Source organism: Alligator mississippiensis, chromosome 15, assembly GCF_030867095.1.
Source record: "Alligator mississippiensis isolate rAllMis1 chromosome 15, rAllMis1, whole genome shotgun sequence".
Taxonomy (NCBI): Eukaryota; Metazoa; Chordata; order Crocodylia; family Alligatoridae; genus Alligator; species Alligator mississippiensis.
In genome coordinates this window covers 23,661,623-23,678,783 of record NC_081838.1, presented here as the reverse complement: position 1 = coordinate 23,678,783, position 17,161 = coordinate 23,661,623, and the positions used below count along the sequence as shown (strand labels likewise).

At 54.8% G+C, this 17,161-nt stretch overlaps 1 protein-coding gene across 1 annotated transcript; it reads left to right on the top strand.

Moving 5' to 3' along the window:
* The first annotated feature begins 6,414 nt into the window (after positions 1-6,414).
* Positions 6,415-16,941, top strand: LOC132245538 (mucin-2-like). Its single transcript, XM_059718113.1, has 9 exons — positions 6,415-13,129; positions 13,711-13,779; positions 14,145-14,263; positions 14,386-14,444; positions 14,606-14,754; positions 14,992-15,060; positions 15,947-16,112; positions 16,313-16,468; positions 16,815-16,941. The coding sequence occupies exons 1-9, from the start codon at positions 6,415-6,417 to the stop codon at positions 16,939-16,941; spliced, it is 7,629 nt and encodes a 2,542-aa protein (XP_059574096.1).
* The last annotated feature ends 220 nt before the right edge of the window (positions 16,942-17,161 follow it).

Sequence of the window (17,161 nt, the reverse complement as noted above, 5' to 3'; positions counted from 1 at the left end):
CTATCCCTGTTTCCACAACCTGTATACCTCTTTCTTTGCCCTTAGGCTTTCCTGGTCTCCCCTGTTCAGCCAAGAGGGCTTCTTGGCCCCTTTGCCTCCTTTTAGTCACAATGGGATTGTCTCCTTCTGTGCCTATAGATTCATAGATTCATAGATGCTAGGGTCAGAAGGGACCTCAATAGATCATCGAGTCCGACCCCCTGCGTAGGCAGGAAAGAGTGCTGGGTCTAGATGACCCCAGCCAGATGCATATCTAACCTCCTCTTGAAGACCCCCAGGGTAGGGGAGAGCACCACCTCCCTTGGGAGCCTGTTCCAGACCTTGGCCACTCGAACTGTGAAGAAGTTCTTCCTAATGTCCAGTCTAAATCTGCTCTCTGCTAGCTTGTGGCCATTGTTTCTTGTAACCCCTGGGGGTGCCTTGGTGAGTAAAACCTCACCAATTCCCTTCTGTGCCCCCGTGATGAACTTATAGGCAGCCACAAGGTTGCCTCTCAACCTTCTCTTGCAGAGGCTGAAGAGGTCCAGGTGCCCCAGTCTCTCCTCGTAGGGTTTGGCCCGCAAGCCCTTAACCATATGAGTGGCCCTTCTCTGGACCCTCTCCAGGTTATCCACATCCCTCTTGAAGTGTGGCGCCCAGAATTGCACGCAGTACTCCAACTGTGGTCTGACCAGCGCCCGATAGAGGGGAAGTATCACCTCCTTGGACCTATTCGTCATGCATCTGCTGATGCACGATAAAGTGCCATTGGCTTTTCTGATGGGTTCGTCACACTGCCGGCTCACGTTCATCTTGGAGTCCACTAGGACTCCAAGATCCCTTTCCACTTCCGTGCCACCCAGCAGGTCATTCCCTAGGCTGTAGGTGTGCTGGACATTTTTCCTCCCTAGGTGCAGCACTTTGCATTTCTCCTTGTTGAACTGCATTCTGTTGTTTTCTGCCCACTTGTCCAACCTGTCCAGGTCTGCTTGTAGTTGTTCCCTGCCCTCCGGCGTGTCCACTTCTCCCCATAGCTTTGTGTCATCCGCAAACTTGGACAGAGTACACTTCACTCCCTTGTCCAAGTCGCTGATGAAGACATTAAAGAGTATCGGTCCAAGGACCGAGCCCTGCGGGACCCCACTGCCCACACCCTTCCAGTTCGATACTGACCCATCCACTATGACTCTCTGGGTGCGACCCTCTAGGCAATTCCCCACCCACCGGACTGTGTAGGCATTCAAGTCACAGCCTCTTAACTTGTTCACCAGTATGGGGTGGGATACTGTATCGAAGGCCTTCCTGAAGTCTAAGTAAACGACGTCAACCCCTACTCCTGTGTCCAGGCGTTTTGTAACCTGGTCATAAAAAGAGACTAGATTAGTCAGGCACGATCTGCCTGCTATGAACCCGTGCTGGTTTCCCCTCAGCATAATTTGTCCTGCCGGGCTCTCGCAAATGTGAGCCTTGATAATTTTTTCGAAGACTTTGCCAAGGATGGAGGTGAGACTGACTGGCCTATAGTTGCCCGGGTCCTCCTTCCTCCCCTTCTTGAAAATGGGGACCACATTGGCCCTTTTCCAGTCCTCTGGGACCTGGCCCGTGTGCCACGAGTGCTCAAATATTACCGCCAGTGGCTCTGCAATGATGTTGGCCAGTGCCTTCAGCACCCTCGGATGGAGCCCATCCGGGCCTGCCGACTTAAACACATCCAGTTCCTCCAAGTGACTCTGCACCATCTCAGGGTCTACACGTGGAAGTCTGGTGCCTTGCTGCTGCCTCTCTACAACCCCAGTGAGAGCCTTGCCTTGCCCCTCACTTAGGAACACTGAGGCAAAGAACTCGTTGAGGAGTTCAGCCTTGTCCCCCCTGTCCGTCACCAATTGCTTCTGCCCATTTAGTAGAGGTCCTATTCCACCCTGGGCCTTCCTTTTACTCCCTATATATCTAAAGAACAATTTTTTGTTATTCTTTTACTATAGGATCGCTCCCTTGAGGAATGACTGCCCTTCCTGGACCCCCATCTCACCAATGCCTCTGATCATCAGTGTCTCGTTAACTAATTCCTTGAGCACACTGAAGTTAGCCTTTCTGAAGTCTAGCGCTTTAGCCCTGCTGGTTAGTCTTCACTGGATAGTGAATTAAATCAATCAATGGTCACTATCCTCTAGGTTACCTTGTACCTGCAATTTCCCCACCAGGTAGTCCCCTGTAGCCAACACCAAGTCCAGCAAGGCGTTTCCCTTAGTGGGACTGTATACCTCCTGTGTTAGAATCTTTTCCCATGTTTGGGATCTAATTGGTGGAGAGTTGTCTTAAATTCACGCCCCCCCCCCCCCCCGCCCCCGGAGAGCCCCCTCCAGCCTGTATCACGTATCTGTAGGTGTCTGGGTTTCCCCGTGTCTAGAGGTGCCTGGGTCTCTTATTCTAGCCCATGACCTCTGCTTGCCCCCATGTGAAGGTCTCAGTTTCACTGAAACACTGGGCCTGGCTGGGGCGAGGTCTTATGGGCTTGGCAGATGGCCCTGCCAGGCTCCCTGCCCTCCGGGCAGCACAAGGGCGGGTCCCTCCATTCATTCTTTCCTGCTTGTGGGCCAGTGCCCAGCGCTGGCTCCCCCCTGGCACTTCCCCATTGCAGTCTGGTGGGACCAGGCCAGAGTGTCGTGGCAGCACCGGCACCAGAGCAGTGTGGGCTGCGCTCAGTGATGTCCACTGGTGGGTCCAGAAGGTTGGGAAGGGGGTGTGGAAGGTGTGGCTTGGCATAGCCTGGCATGACATGGGGCTCCCTTCAGACATGGGGCGGTTGGGGCAGCACAGCACTGCCCTGTGCTGCTCCCTTTAAGATCAAGGCAAGGGGCTAATATTGAACTGTGCTTGGGTCTGCTAGTGTGGCCTGTCCCAACATCTATCTATCTATCTATCTGTTGGTAGGTCAGTATGTAGGTAGGTAGCTAGATAGATAGATAGATAGATAGATAGATAACTAGATATCTATAGATAGATATAGAGAGACACTCTACTTAATTGAATGGATGGATGGATGGATGGATGGATGGATGGATGGATGGATGGATTAACAGGCAGATGGATGGATGGATGATACAGGGATGGATGGATGGATGATGAATGGATGGATGGACCGATAAACAGGCGGATGGATGGAAGAATGATAGATTAAAAACCTACAGGCACCGAGGTGAGACATCTGCCAACTCTGGCATCACGGGCCTGGGCTCCAGCCAGTTCAGTGCCCATCCCCTATTCAGCACCATCGAGCACAACCCCCCATCCTGCCCTTGGCATGTCCTCATGATGCCTTCATGTCTCCATGGTAGGGCCCCTCTGCACCAGGGGCATGCGAGCATGGTGGGGTGATGGGCAGCAAAGCCCAGCTGTTGGCAATGGGAAAGAGATGCCCCGGGGAGGGGTGGGTTGATTAGTGGTCCGTGGTGCCCCGTGGGCTCCGTGCATGGAGCTGGCGTGAGCCATGTCCAGGGTTCCTGGGTCTGTCCTGCTCTTCCTGCCCCACCCCCGGGGACCAGCAGGGGGTGAGATGCCGGTGGCCCCAGGACAAGAGTGGGGAGCAAAGGGGGAAGCAAGTGGGGCAGGAAGGTGCTAACAGAGGGACTTGGTGTCGCCATAGATCCCAGCACCATGACAAACGGAAGTACAAGGGCACCCACAAGCACTGAAGGCACCACGAGTACATCCATCTCCCCGGCAATGAGTGTGAGCATGCCTGACACATCAGAGACCCCAGTGAGTACAGTGGAGGTCAATGGGAGCACGCTTATCTCCATGACAACTGGTGTGAGCACACCACCAGGCATGGAGAGCACCATGGGCACAGGCACTTCCACAGCCACTAGTGTGAGCTCATCTGCAAGCACTGAGGGTACCGCAAGCACGTCTATTTCCATGATGAGTGTGAGCACACCAACAGAGATCCCCAGGAGCATGTCTGTCTCTATGACAACTGGTGTGAGCACATCAACAGGCACGGAGGGCACTGTGAGCTCACCCATCCCCACAATCACTAGTGTGAGTTCACCCACAAGGACTGAGGGAACCATGAGTCCATCCATCTCCATGGCAACAACTGTGCGCACACCTGACACAACAGAGAACACTGTAAGCACAACAGAGGTCACTGTGAGCATGCCCATCTCCACAACAGTCAGGGTGAGCACAGTAACAGTCACACAGGCCACCACGGGCACAGCCACTACTAAAACCACTAGTGTAAACTCGCTCACAAGCAGTGAGGGCACAATGAGCACATCAACCTCCATGATAACTGTGAGCACACAAAAAGAGGTCACTGGGAGCACATCTGTCTCCATGACAACCAGCATGAGCACACCAACAGGCACAGAGAGCACTTTGAGCATGCCCATCTCCACAACCAATAGTGCACACACACCCACAAGCATTGAGGGTAGCATGAGCATTACATCCTCCACAGAAATGCGTGTGAGCATACCCAGCACAACAGAGAACACTGTGAGCACAACAGAGGTCACTGGAAGCATGCCCATCTCTATGACAACCAGTGTGAGCACACTAACAGGCACAGAGAGCACTGTGGGCACCCCCATTTCCACAACTAATAGTGAAAGCGCATCTACAAGTGCTGAGGGCACCATGAGCACATCCATCTCCATGACAACACGTGTAAGCATGTCTGACACAACAGAGAACCCAGTGAGCACACCTGAGGTCATAGGGAGCATGCCCATCTCCATGACAACTGGTGTAAGCACACCAACAGGCACAGAGAGCACCATGAGCACACCTATCTCCATAACCAGTAGTGAGAGCACACCCACAGGAACTGAGGGTACCATGAGTGTGCCAACCTCCACCAAAATGAATGTGAGCATACCTAGCACAACAGAGACAACTGTGAGCACAGCGGAGTTCACTGGAAACAGGCCCATTTCCACAACAACCAGTGTGAGCACACCAATAGGCACAGAGAGTGCTGTGAGCCCACCCATCGCCACAGCTACTAGTGTGAGCCCACCCAGAAGCACTGAGGGTACCATGAGCATGTCATCCTCCACAGAAATGAGTGTGAGCACACCCAGCACAACAGAGCACACTGTGAGCACAACGGAGGTCACTGGAAGCACGTCTGTCTCTATGAAAACCAGTATGAGCACACCAACAGGCACAGAGAGCACTGTGAGCAAGCCCATTTCCACAATCAATAGTACAAGCACATCTACAAGTGCTGAGGGTACCATGAGCACATCCATCCCCATGACATCACATGTGAGGACACCTGACAGAACAGAGAACCCAGTGAGCACAATGGAGGTCGCAGGGAGCACGCCCATCTCCATGACAACTGGTGTGAGAACACCAACAGGCACAGAGAGCACCGTGAGCATGCCCATCTCCATAACCACTAGTGCAAGCTCACCCGCAAGCACTGAGGGCACCTTGAGCATGACTATCGCCACAACGAGTGTGAGCATGCCTGACAGAACAGAGAACCGAGCAAGTACAACAGAGGTGACCGTGAGCATGCCTGTTTCCATGACAACCAGTGTGAGCACACCAACAGGCATGGAGAGCACCATGGGCACAGCCACTTCCACAGCCACTAGTGGGAGCCCACCCACAAGCACCGAGGGTATCATGAGCACATCCACCTCCATGGTAATGAGTGTGAGCACACCCAACACAACAGAGAACACCATGAGCACAACAGAGGTCACTGGGAACATGGGTGACTCCATGACGACTAGTGTGAGCACACCAACAGGCACAGAGAGCACCATGGGCACGGGCACTCCAACACCCATTAGTGCAAACTCACCCACAAGCACTGAGCACATCATGAGCACATCTATCTCCATGATGAGTGAGAGTACACCAACAGAAGTCACCAGGAGCAAGTCTGTCTCCATGACAGCCAGTGTGAGCACACCAACAGGCACAGAGAGTGCCATGAGCACTCCCATCTCTACAGCCACCAGTGTGAGCACACCCACAAGAGCTAAGGGCACCATGAGTATGTCCACCTCTACAGCAATGGGTGTGAGCATGTCCAGCACAACAGAGACCACCGTGAGCACAAAGGAGGTCACTGGAAGCACACCCGTTTCCATGACAACTGGTGTGAGTACACCAAAAGGCATGGAGAGCATTGTGAGCACACCCATCTCCACAACTACTAGTGCAAGCACATCCACAAGCACTGAAGGGACCATGAGTGCATCCATCTCCATGACAATGAGTGTGAGCACACCTGACACAACAGAGAACACTGCGAGCACACCCATCTCCACAACAACCAGTGTGAGCACACCAACAGGCACAGGGACCGCTGTGAGCATGCCCATCTCAAGAGCCACTAGTGTGATCCCACCCACAAGCACTGAGGATACTATGAGTGCATCCATCTCCATGACAATGAGTGTGAGCATGCCTGACACAATAGAGAACACTGTGAGCACACAAGAGGTCAGTGTGAGTACACCTGTTTCTATGACAACCAGTGTGAGCACACCAACAGGCACAGAGAGCACTGTGGACACGCCCATCTCCATAACTACTAGTGCAAGCTCACACACAAGCACTGAGGGCACTTTGAGCATGTCCATCACCACAACAAGTATGAGCACACCTGTCACAACAGAGAATGAAGCAAGTGCATCGGAGGTCACTGCAAGCACACCTATCTCTATGACAACCAGTGTGAGCACACCAACAGGCACGGAAAGCACCATGGGCACAGCCACTGCCACAACCACTAGTGGGAGCCCACCCACAAGCACTGAGGGTATCATGAACACATCCACCTCCATGGCAATGAGTGCGAGCACACCCAGCACAATAAAGAACACCATGAGCACAACAGAGGTCACTGGGAGCACAGCTGTCTCCATGACAACCAGTGTGAACACACCAACAGGCACAGAGAACACCATGGGCATGGCCACTCCAACACCCATTAGTGCAAGCTCACCTGCAAGCACTGCGGGCACTATGAACACATCCATCTCCACAACAAATGTGAGCACACCAACAGAAGTCACCGGGAACACATCTGTCTCCATGACAACCAGTGTGAGCACACCAACAGGCACAGAGAGCACTGTGAGCATGCCCATCTCCACAACCCCTAGTGCAAGGCCACCCACAAGCACTGGGGGTACCATGAGTGTGTCTACCTCTATGGCAATGAGTGTGAGCACACCTAGCACAACAGAGCACACTGTGAGCACAACAGAGGTCACTGGAAGCACGTCTGTCTCTATGAAAACCAGTATGAGCACACCAACAGGCACAGAGAGCACTGTGAGCAAGCCCATTTCCACAATCTATAGTACAAGCACATCTACAAGTGCTGAGGGTACCATGAGCACATCCATCCCCATGACATCACATGTGAGGACACCTGACAGAACAGAGAACCCAGCGAGCACAATGGAGGTCGCAGGGAGCACGCCCATCTCCATGACAACTGGTGTGAGAACACCAACAGGCACAGAGAGCACCGTGAGCATGCCCATCTCCATAACCACTAGTGCAAGCTCACCCGCAAGCACTGAGGGCACCTTGAGCATGACTATCGCCACAACGAGTGTGAGCATGCCTGACAGAACAGAGAACCGAGCAAGTACAACAGAGGTGACCGTGAGCATGCCTGTTTCCATGACAACCAGTGTGAGCACACCAACAGGCATGGAGAGCACCATGGGCACAGCCACTTCCACAGCCACTAGTGGGAGCCCACCCACAAGCACCGAGGGTATCATGAGCACATCCACCTCCATGGTAATGAGTGTGAGCACACCCAACACAACAGAGAACACCATGAGCACAACAGAGGTCACTGGGAACATGGGTGACTCCATGACGACTAGTGTGAGCACACCAACAGGCACAGAGAGCACCATGGGCACGGGCACTCCAACACCCATTAGTGCAAACTCACCCACAAGCACTGAGCACATCATGAGCACATCTATCTCCATGATGAGTGAGAGTACACCAACAGAAGTCACCAGGAGCAAGTCTGTCTCCATGACAGCCAGTGTGAGCACACCAACAGGCACAGAGAGTGCCATGAGCACTCCCATCTCTACAGCCACCAGTGTGAGCACACCCACAAGAGCTAAGGGCACCATGAGTATGTCCACCTCTACAGCAATGGGTGTGAGCATGTCCAGCACAACAGAGACCACCGTGAGCACAAAGGAGGTCACTGGAAGCACACCCGTTTCCATGACAACTGGTGTGAGTACACCAAAAGGCATGGAGAGCATTGTGAGCACACCCATCTCCACAACTACTAGTGCAAGCACATCCACAAGCACTGAAGGGACCATGAGTGCATCCATCTCCATGACAATGAGTGTGAGCACACCTGACACAACAGAGAACACTGCGAGCACACCCATCTCCACAACAACCAGTGTGAGCACACCAACAGGCACAGGGACCGCTGTGAGCATGCCCATCTCAAGAGCCACTAGTGTGATCCCACCCACAAGCACTGAGGATACTATGAGTGCATCCATCTCCATGACAATGAGTGTGAGCATGCCTGACACAATAGAGAACACTGTGAGCACACAAGAGGTCAGTGTGAGTACACCTGTTTCTATGACAACCAGTGTGAGCACACCAACAGGCACAGAGAGCACTGTGGACACGCCCATCTCCATAACTACTAGTGCAAGCTCACACACAAGCACTGAGGGCACTTTGAGCATGTCCATCACCACAACAAGTATGAGCACACCTGTCACAACAGAGAATGAAGCAAGTGCATCGGAGGTCACTGCAAGCACACCTATCTCTATGACAACCAGTGTGAGCACACCAACAGGCACGGAAAGCACCATGGGCACAGCCACTGCCACAACCACTAGTGGGAGCCCACCCACAAGCACTGAGGGTATCATGAACACATCCACCTCCATGGCAATGAGTGCGAGCACACCCAGCACAATAAAGAACACCATGAGCACAACAGAGGTCACTGGGAGCACAGCTGTCTCCATGACAACCAGTGTGAACACACCAACAGGCACAGAGAACACCATGGGCATGGCCACTCCAACACCCATTAGTGCAAGCTCACCTGCAAGCACTGCGGGCACTATGAACACATCCATCTCCACAACAAATGTGAGCACACCAACAGAAGTCACCGGGAACACATCTGTCTCCATGACAACCAGTGTGAGCACACCAACAGGCACAGAGAGCACTGTGAGCATGCCCATCTCCACAACCCCTAGTGCAAGGCCACCCACAAGCACTGGGGGTACCATGAGTGTGTCTACCTCTATGGCAATGAGTGTGAGCACACCTAGCACAACAGAGCACACTGTGAGCACAACAGAGGTCACTGGAAGCACGTCTGTCTCTATGAAAACCAGTATGAGCACACCAACAGGCACAGAGAGCACTGTGAGCAAGCCCATTTCCACAATCTATAGTACAAGCACATCTACAAGTGCTGAGGGTACCATGAGCACATCCATCCCCATGACATCACATGTGAGGACACCTGACAGAACAGAGAACCCAGCGAGCACAATGGAGGTCGCAGGGAGCACGCCCATCTCCATGACAACTGGTGTGAGAACACCAACAGGCACAGAGAGCACCGTGAGCATGCCCATCTCCATAACCACTAGTGCAAGCTCACCCGCAAGCACTGAGGGCACCTTGAGCATGACTATCGCCACAACGAGTGTGAGCATGCCTGACAGAACAGAGAACCGAGCAAGTACAACAGAGGTGACCGTGAGCATGCCTGTTTCCATGACAACCAGTGTGAGCACACCAACAGGCATGGAGAGCACCATGGGCACAGCCACTTCCACAGCCACTAGTGGGAGCCCACCCACAAGCACCGAGGGTATCATGAGCACATCCACCTCCATGGTAATGAGTGTGAGCACACCCAACACAACAGAGAACACCATGAGCACAACAGAGGTCACTGGGAACATGGGTGACTCCATGACGACTAGTGTGAGCACACCAACAGGCACAGAGAGCACCATGGGCACGGGCACTCCAACACCCATTAGTGCAAACTCACCCACAAGCACTGAGCACATCATGAGCACATCTATCTCCATGATGAGTGAGAGTACACCAACAGAAGTCACCAGGAGCAAGTCTGTCTCCATGACAGCCAGTGTGAGCACACCAACAGGCACAGAGAGTGCCATGAGCACTCCCATCTCTACAGCCACCAGTGTGAGCACACCCACAAGAGCTAAGGGCACCATGAGTATGTCCACCTCTACAGCAATGGGTGTGAGCATGTCCAGCACAACAGAGACCACCGTGAGCACAAAGGAGGTCACTGGAAGCACACCCGTTTCCATGACAACTGGTGTGAGTACACCAAAAGGCATGGAGAGCATTGTGAGCACACCCATCTCCACAACTACTAGTGCAAGCACATCCACAAGCACTGAAGGGACCATGAGTGCATCCATCTCCATGACAATGAGTGTGAGCACACCTGACACAACAGAGAACACTGCGAGCACACCCATCTCCACAACAACCAGTGTGAGCACACCAACAGGCACAGGGACCGCTGTGAGCATGCCCATCTCAAGAGCCACTAGTGTGATCCCACCCACAAGCACTGAGGATACTATGAGTGCATCCATCTCCATGACAATGAGTGTGAGCATGCCTGACACAATAGAGAACACTGTGAGCACACAAGAGGTCAGTGTGAGTACACCTGTTTCTATGACAACCAGTGTGAGCACACCAACAGGCACAGAGAGCACTGTGGACACGCCCATCTCCATAACTACTAGTGCAAGCTCACACACAAGCACTGAGGGCACTTTGAGCATGTCCATCACCACAACAAGTATGAGCACACCTGTCACAACAGAGAATGAAGCAAGTGCATCGGAGGTCACTGCAAGCACACCTATCTCTATGACAACCAGTGTGAGCACACCAACAGGCACGGAAAGCACCATGGGCACAGCCACTGCCACAACCACTAGTGGGAGCCCACCCACAAGCACTGAGGGTATCATGAACACATCCACCTCCATGGCAATGAGTGCGAGCACACCCAGCACAATAAAGAACACCATGAGCACAACAGAGGTCACTGGGAGCACAGCTGTCTCCATGACAACCAGTGTGAACACACCAACAGGCACAGAGAACACCATGGGCATGGCCACTCCAACACCCATTAGTGCAAGCTCACCTGCAAGCACTGCGGGCACTATGAACACATCCATCTCCACAACAAATGTGAGCACACCAACAGAAGTCACCGGGAACACATCTGTCTCCATGACAACCAGTGTGAGCACACCAACAGGCACAGAGAGCACTGTGAGCATGCCCATCTCCACAACCCCTAGTGCAAGGCCACCCACAAGCACTGAGGGTACCATGAGTGTGTCTACCTCTATGGCAATGAGTGTGAGCACACCTAGCACAACAGAGAAGATGGTGAGCCCAACAGAGGTCCCTGGGAGCACGCATGTCTCCACGACCACCGGTATGAATACATCAACAGACACAGAGAGCACTATGGGCATGGCCACTTCCACAACCTCTAGTGTGAGGCCACCCACAAGCATTGAGGGCACCATGAGCATGTCCATCTCCATGACAACGAGTGTGAGCACACCCAGCTTGACAGAGAACATTGCGAGCACAACGGAGCTCATTGGGAGCACGGCTGTCTCCATGATGACTGGTGTGAGCATGCCAATGGGTACAGAGAGCACAGTGGGCACATCCATCTTCACACCAATGAGTGTGAGTATACCCAGCACAACAGAGAACACCATGAGTACCACCGAGAGCCTCGTGAGCATGCCTATCTCCATGACAACAAACATGAACACATCCAACACAACTGAGGGCACTGTGAGCACCACGGAAGTCACAATGAGCACACCCATGTCCATGACAACCAATGTGAGCACACCAACAGGCACAGATAGCACCATGAGCACACTCACCTCCATGAAAACTGATGTGAACACACCCAGCACAACTGAGGGCACCATGAGCACCATGGAGGTCACTGTGAGTACACCCCTCTCCATGACAACTGATGTGATCACACTCAGCACAATCGAGGGCACCATGAGCATGCCCATTTCCATGACAACCCATGTGAGCACACCCAGAACAAAAGAGGGCATTGTGAGCACTTTAGAGGCCACTGTGAGCACACCCATCTCCATGACAACAAATGTGAGCACACCTAGCACAAGCAAGGGCACTGTGAGCACCACAGAGGTCATAGTGAGCACACCCATCTTCACAAATAGTGTGAGCACACCCACAGGCACAAAGGGCACCATGGGCACACCCAGCTCTGCATCAATGAGTGTGAGCCCCCCCATGAGTGCAGAGGGCACTGTGAGCACACCCATCTCCATGGCAACCAGTGTGAGCATACCCACAAGCAGGGAGAATGCTGGGAGCACACCCATCTCCATGACAACAAGAGTGAGCCTGCCCACAGCAACGGGGAACAATGTCAGCACACCCATCTCTGCTACAACCAGTGTGATCACACCCCCAGTAATGGAGGGCACTGTGAGCACACTCATTCCTGTGGCAACTAGTGTGAGCACCCCCATGAACACGAATGGCACCACGACCACACCTGTAACCATGACAATGGGTGTAGGGACAACCAGTGTGACAGAGGGCACTGTAGGCACACCGGTCTCCACCCCGGTGAGTGTGAAGACACCTAGGACAACAGAATTCACTAGAAGCACTCTTGTCTTTGTGACAACCAGTGTGAGCCCAAACCTGGTGACAGAGAGCACTGTGGGCACACTTGCCTCTAGCGCGACTGGTCAAGGGAGCACGGGGAGCCGGCCCAGCTTGGGCACTAGCCCCATGAGTTCATCCACTGGCACAAAGATCACTGGGAGCCATCACACAACTGCTGAGGTCCTTGTGAGCACGACCCGCGGGTCCGGGAGTATGCCCGTCTCTGTGGGCACGGCTATTAGCAGCAGAAGCACACGTGTTCCTAGCATGACCAGTCCCATGAGCATGCCTGCCGTGAATATGTCCAGCCCCACCAGTGCCCACCAGCCCCCAGCCAACTTGACAAGCTCCAGTCCTGCCACTCCCACTACTGTGGCCCCAGGTGGGTGATGCTGGGTCTTTTTACAGGCATGGGCTGGGACGTGAGTGCTTCTGTGGGTGCAGGGGAGAAGTCTTCTTGGGGCCAGGTTACCTTCTGGAGATGGACGTTGGCAGGGAGGGAAGACAGCAAGAGTAACTTTAATAGGTGGAGGGTGGACAGGCAGATAGACAGAGATGATGGATGGGTGGGTGGGTGGGTGCATGGATGGATGGATGGATGGCATATGGGATGGGATGAAGGGTAGGTAGATGAATGTTATTTGAGATGGATGCATGGGTGGGTGGGTAGGTGGGTGGTATCTGGGCTGGCTGGCTGGCTGAAGAGACAGACAGACAGACAGGCAGGTGTTATGTGGATGGATGGATGGATGGATGGATGGATGCTGACGTCTGGGATGGGTGCAGGGTGGATGGATGTGGGGGTGGTGGGGCAGGGCATATGGGATGTGGGGGTGGTGGGGCAGGGCACATGGTGGTGGGGCGGGGCATATGGCCGTGTGTCTGTGGTGGAGCAGAACCCATGGTAGGGACCCAGGAGCCTTGTCCCCACCCCCCAGTGCCACTCCCTCCCATCTCCCACAGGCTTCTGCCCCCCCGGCTTTGATGGCCCCACGTGTGATGACCCGGTCGGCAGCTTTGATACCAGTATCCGTAAGGGCCACCTCCCCATGACCTTTTCCCCTCAACCTTTGCCCCACAACCTTCTCCTTGACCTTTGCCCTTTGCAACCTCCCTCTCACATTTCCCTCTTGACCTTTCCATTATGACCTCACCGGGGGCCTTCCCCCCATGACCTTTCCCCATCACCAGCCAAAAAGAAACCGTAGGTCTCACGGGGGGGAGGGGGAGGGGGCACATGGTATGTGAAACAATACAGTAATGAGGGTGGAGAAGACAGTTTCTGGGCCAGAACAGAGGCTCCAGGCAGCGAACCCAGGTGTTCAGGCAGCCTCTGAGTGCTGAACGGGATGGGGGGGGTGGTAGTGGGTCATGGGCTGAGGGCTGGCTCATTGCAGGCACACTGGAGGCAACGGTGGGTGTGGAGGTAAGAGTCACCAACTCTGTCTACAAGGCTGAGTTCAGCAACACCAGTTCTGCACAGTACCGGACCTTTACCACCTTCTTCCAGCAACAGGTGAGCACTGCCCACCCCATCCCCCTCCCAGGGAACCCAGGCATCTGGGTCCCCAGGTCCCCCCAGTTGGGTTAGAGCCCAGGTGTTCAAGCCTTTGTAATGCCCCCTTCTTGCCTCCCCAGATGAGCAGGATCTACCAGCACATTGGCCCTTATAAGGGCATCCGGATCATCAGCCTGAGGTGATCCCCCCCCACCCTGAGCTGAAGAGCCTCAGCCTGGTGGAGAGAGCCCAGGCACCTATGCTTCCAGCCCACCCTGCTCTCAGCCTCCCACCCAAGAAGTGGGACTGGGACCCAGGTGTCTGGGCGCTGACCTCCGCCTGCCTCCTTCACTCCCACAGAAACGGCAGCGTTGTGGTGACCCACAACGTGACCTTTGCCCCTGCACTCAGCCTGACCCCAGGCCCGATCCTGCAGAACCTGACAGCACAGCTGGTGGCTGAGCTGAATCGCACCCAGGCCTCCCAGGGAGACTGCCAGGAGAACAACAGTGAGCACACCCCAAATCCTGGGTTTCATCATGGCTGTGGGGGGCAGAACATGGAGGGGGGGACTGGGAGTTTGGAATTCTGGGTTCCTTTCCTGGTGCTGGGTCTCTGGGCCTGCTATCTCCTGTGGTGGACCCTGAGGCAGCCAGAACATGTGTGAGTGCATGTGTTCACGTGTGTTGTGTGCACCAGGCTGCCATGGCCTGGCCCAGCCTGACCCAGTGCCTCTCTCCCCACAGCCACACTCTGCCTCAGCCTCCCACCTAACCCCATTGTCAGGAACATGACAGTGTTGGCCTCCCCTGAGGGTGAGTGGCACCTGGGTTATAGGGACCTGTTATAGGTCTTATGTGGAGGGGCATGTGCTACACAAGCAATTATGGTACTGCTGGCAGCTCAGGCTTTGGTGGGGGTCTCCTCTGGGGGCATGTGGTACGTGACATTTGGTATGTGAGAAATTATGGTACCCTGGCAGGAATGGCTTCGGTGGGGATCTCTTTTGGGAGCATGTGGTTTGTGGGATAATATGGTACCTCTGGCAGGAGTCTCCTTTGGGGGTATGTGGTATGTGGGACAATATGGTAACACTGGCAGTATGGGCTCTGATGGGAGGTCTCCTTTGCAGGGGGGGGTGAGGTATGTGAGACAATACACTACCACCTGCAGGACTGGTTGTGGCATCTGCCTTATTTGGGGGCATGTTTTCTTTGAGACAATATGGTAGCGCTAAAGGGACTGACTATCAGGCAGTCTTATTTGGGGTCGTGTGCTATGCAAGACAATATGGTAGTGTTGACAGGCTTGCCTTTGGAGTGGGTCTTATTTGGGGGTCATGTGACACACAAGACTATAAGACCCATGTTGGAGTCAATATTACCAAATTATTTCACATATCACACACCCAAAATATATTAATACTGGCTGGCCTGGCTTTGGCATGGGTCTCATCTGAGGAGGTGTGGTATGTGAGACAATACGGTAATGCCAGGGACCAGTCTTATCTGGGGGGAGGCATGTGAGACAAGACCCACCATTAGCATTACCATATTTCTTCACATACCACACACCTCTCAAATGAAACGTGCCAGTGGTGCCTCCCACCATTACCATATTTCCTCACATACCACATGCCCCTCAATTGAGAGTTTTGACATAGCCAGACCTGCCCTCTGTTAACTCTTCACTCCCCTCCAGAGCTGTGTCTGCAAATGGCACCCCCTGGCTATGGTGTTCATTATGCACCCATAGTGACACTGGGAGGCACCCTGAGCTGCCTCAGTCGCTGCAGCCCCCGTGCCCCCGATGCCCTCAATTGCCACCGTGGGCAGTGCCGCCTCATGTCCGCTGGCCCTACCTGCTTGTAAGTGCCTGCCACCATCATGGGTGTCCCTGGGTGGGTTTCCTGCCTGCTTCTGGGTGGGAGGGTAGTCTGAGGGGGTGAGGGCTGAGTTCCCGATGCCTGGGTTCCCTGCCTGGGCCAAGGCTGGTTGTGTGGCCAGGGCAGGGGGGGATCCAGAGCCACCCCCGGCCCGTCTCACCCCTTCCCCTGTCTCCCCCCAGCTGCCCGGACCCCTACGACTACTGGTACCCAGGGGAGACATGTGCCACCCGCATCAGCAAGCTGGGCCTGGGGTTGGGCCTGCCTCTCGCCCTCATGGCCCTGGTGGCTGTGGTTTCCATTGCCCTGCTGCTTAGAGCCCGCTGGAGCCAGGGCAGGTGAGCCCCGGATGCCTGGGTTCCCTCCCTGTGCTGGGGCAGGGGCTGGAGTCCTGGGCCCCCTCCCTGTCCTAGGTGGGGGGCCCTGGATGCCTGGGTCCTCTCCTTGGTGCTGGGGTAGGAGTGGGGTGTAGGGTGATGCCTGGGTTCCCTCCCTATGATGGGAGTGGGGCAGCCTGACACCTGGGCTCCTTCCAGGTCCTGGGATGGAGGGTCTGGACACCTGGGTTCCCTCCCAGCTGCTGGGCTGAGGGGATGCAGCACACAGGGGGGTTGGGGGTGCCAGGACACTTGGATTCCTGTCCAGCCCTCTCCTGAGCATGGTGCCCCCTCCCCCCTTGGGCAGGGCTGGCAAAGCGCTGTGGCATGAGAAGAGCCTGTTTGAGGAGGACGGAGACTGGACCCGGCCCCTAGGCTCCGCGCTGCACCAGGGGTCCAGCAATGGAGGTGACCACTGGGCCCCAGATGCCTAGGTTCCCTGCTGACTGCTGGGTCCCAGATGCCTGGGTTTCCTACTGGGCCTGGGGTGGAAGTGGGAGGTCCAGGGGCCAGGACAGCCAGGTTCCCTGCTGGGCCTGGGGTAGAAGTGGGGGGCTGGGGGCGTGGACACCTGGGTTCCCTGCTGGGCCTGGGGTGGGGGCCTGGATGCCTGGGTTCCCTGCCTGCTTCTGGGGTGGGAGCACAGCCTGGGGG

Bases quoted from the DNA above. Each gene is read 5' to 3' on its own strand.
- LOC132245538 (XM_059718113.1), top strand. From the start codon at position 6,415: ATGCCTGACACAATAGAGAACACTGTGAGCACACAAGAGGTCAGTGTG. The intron at 13,130-13,710 runs GTGGGTGATGCT...CATCTCCCACAG, and splicing joins TCCCACTACTGTGGCCCCAG to GCTTCTGCCCCCCCGGCTTT. The intron at 16,469-16,814 runs GTGAGCCCCGGA...CCCCTTGGGCAG, and splicing joins GCCCGCTGGAGCCAGGGCAG to GGCTGGCAAAGCGCTGTGGC.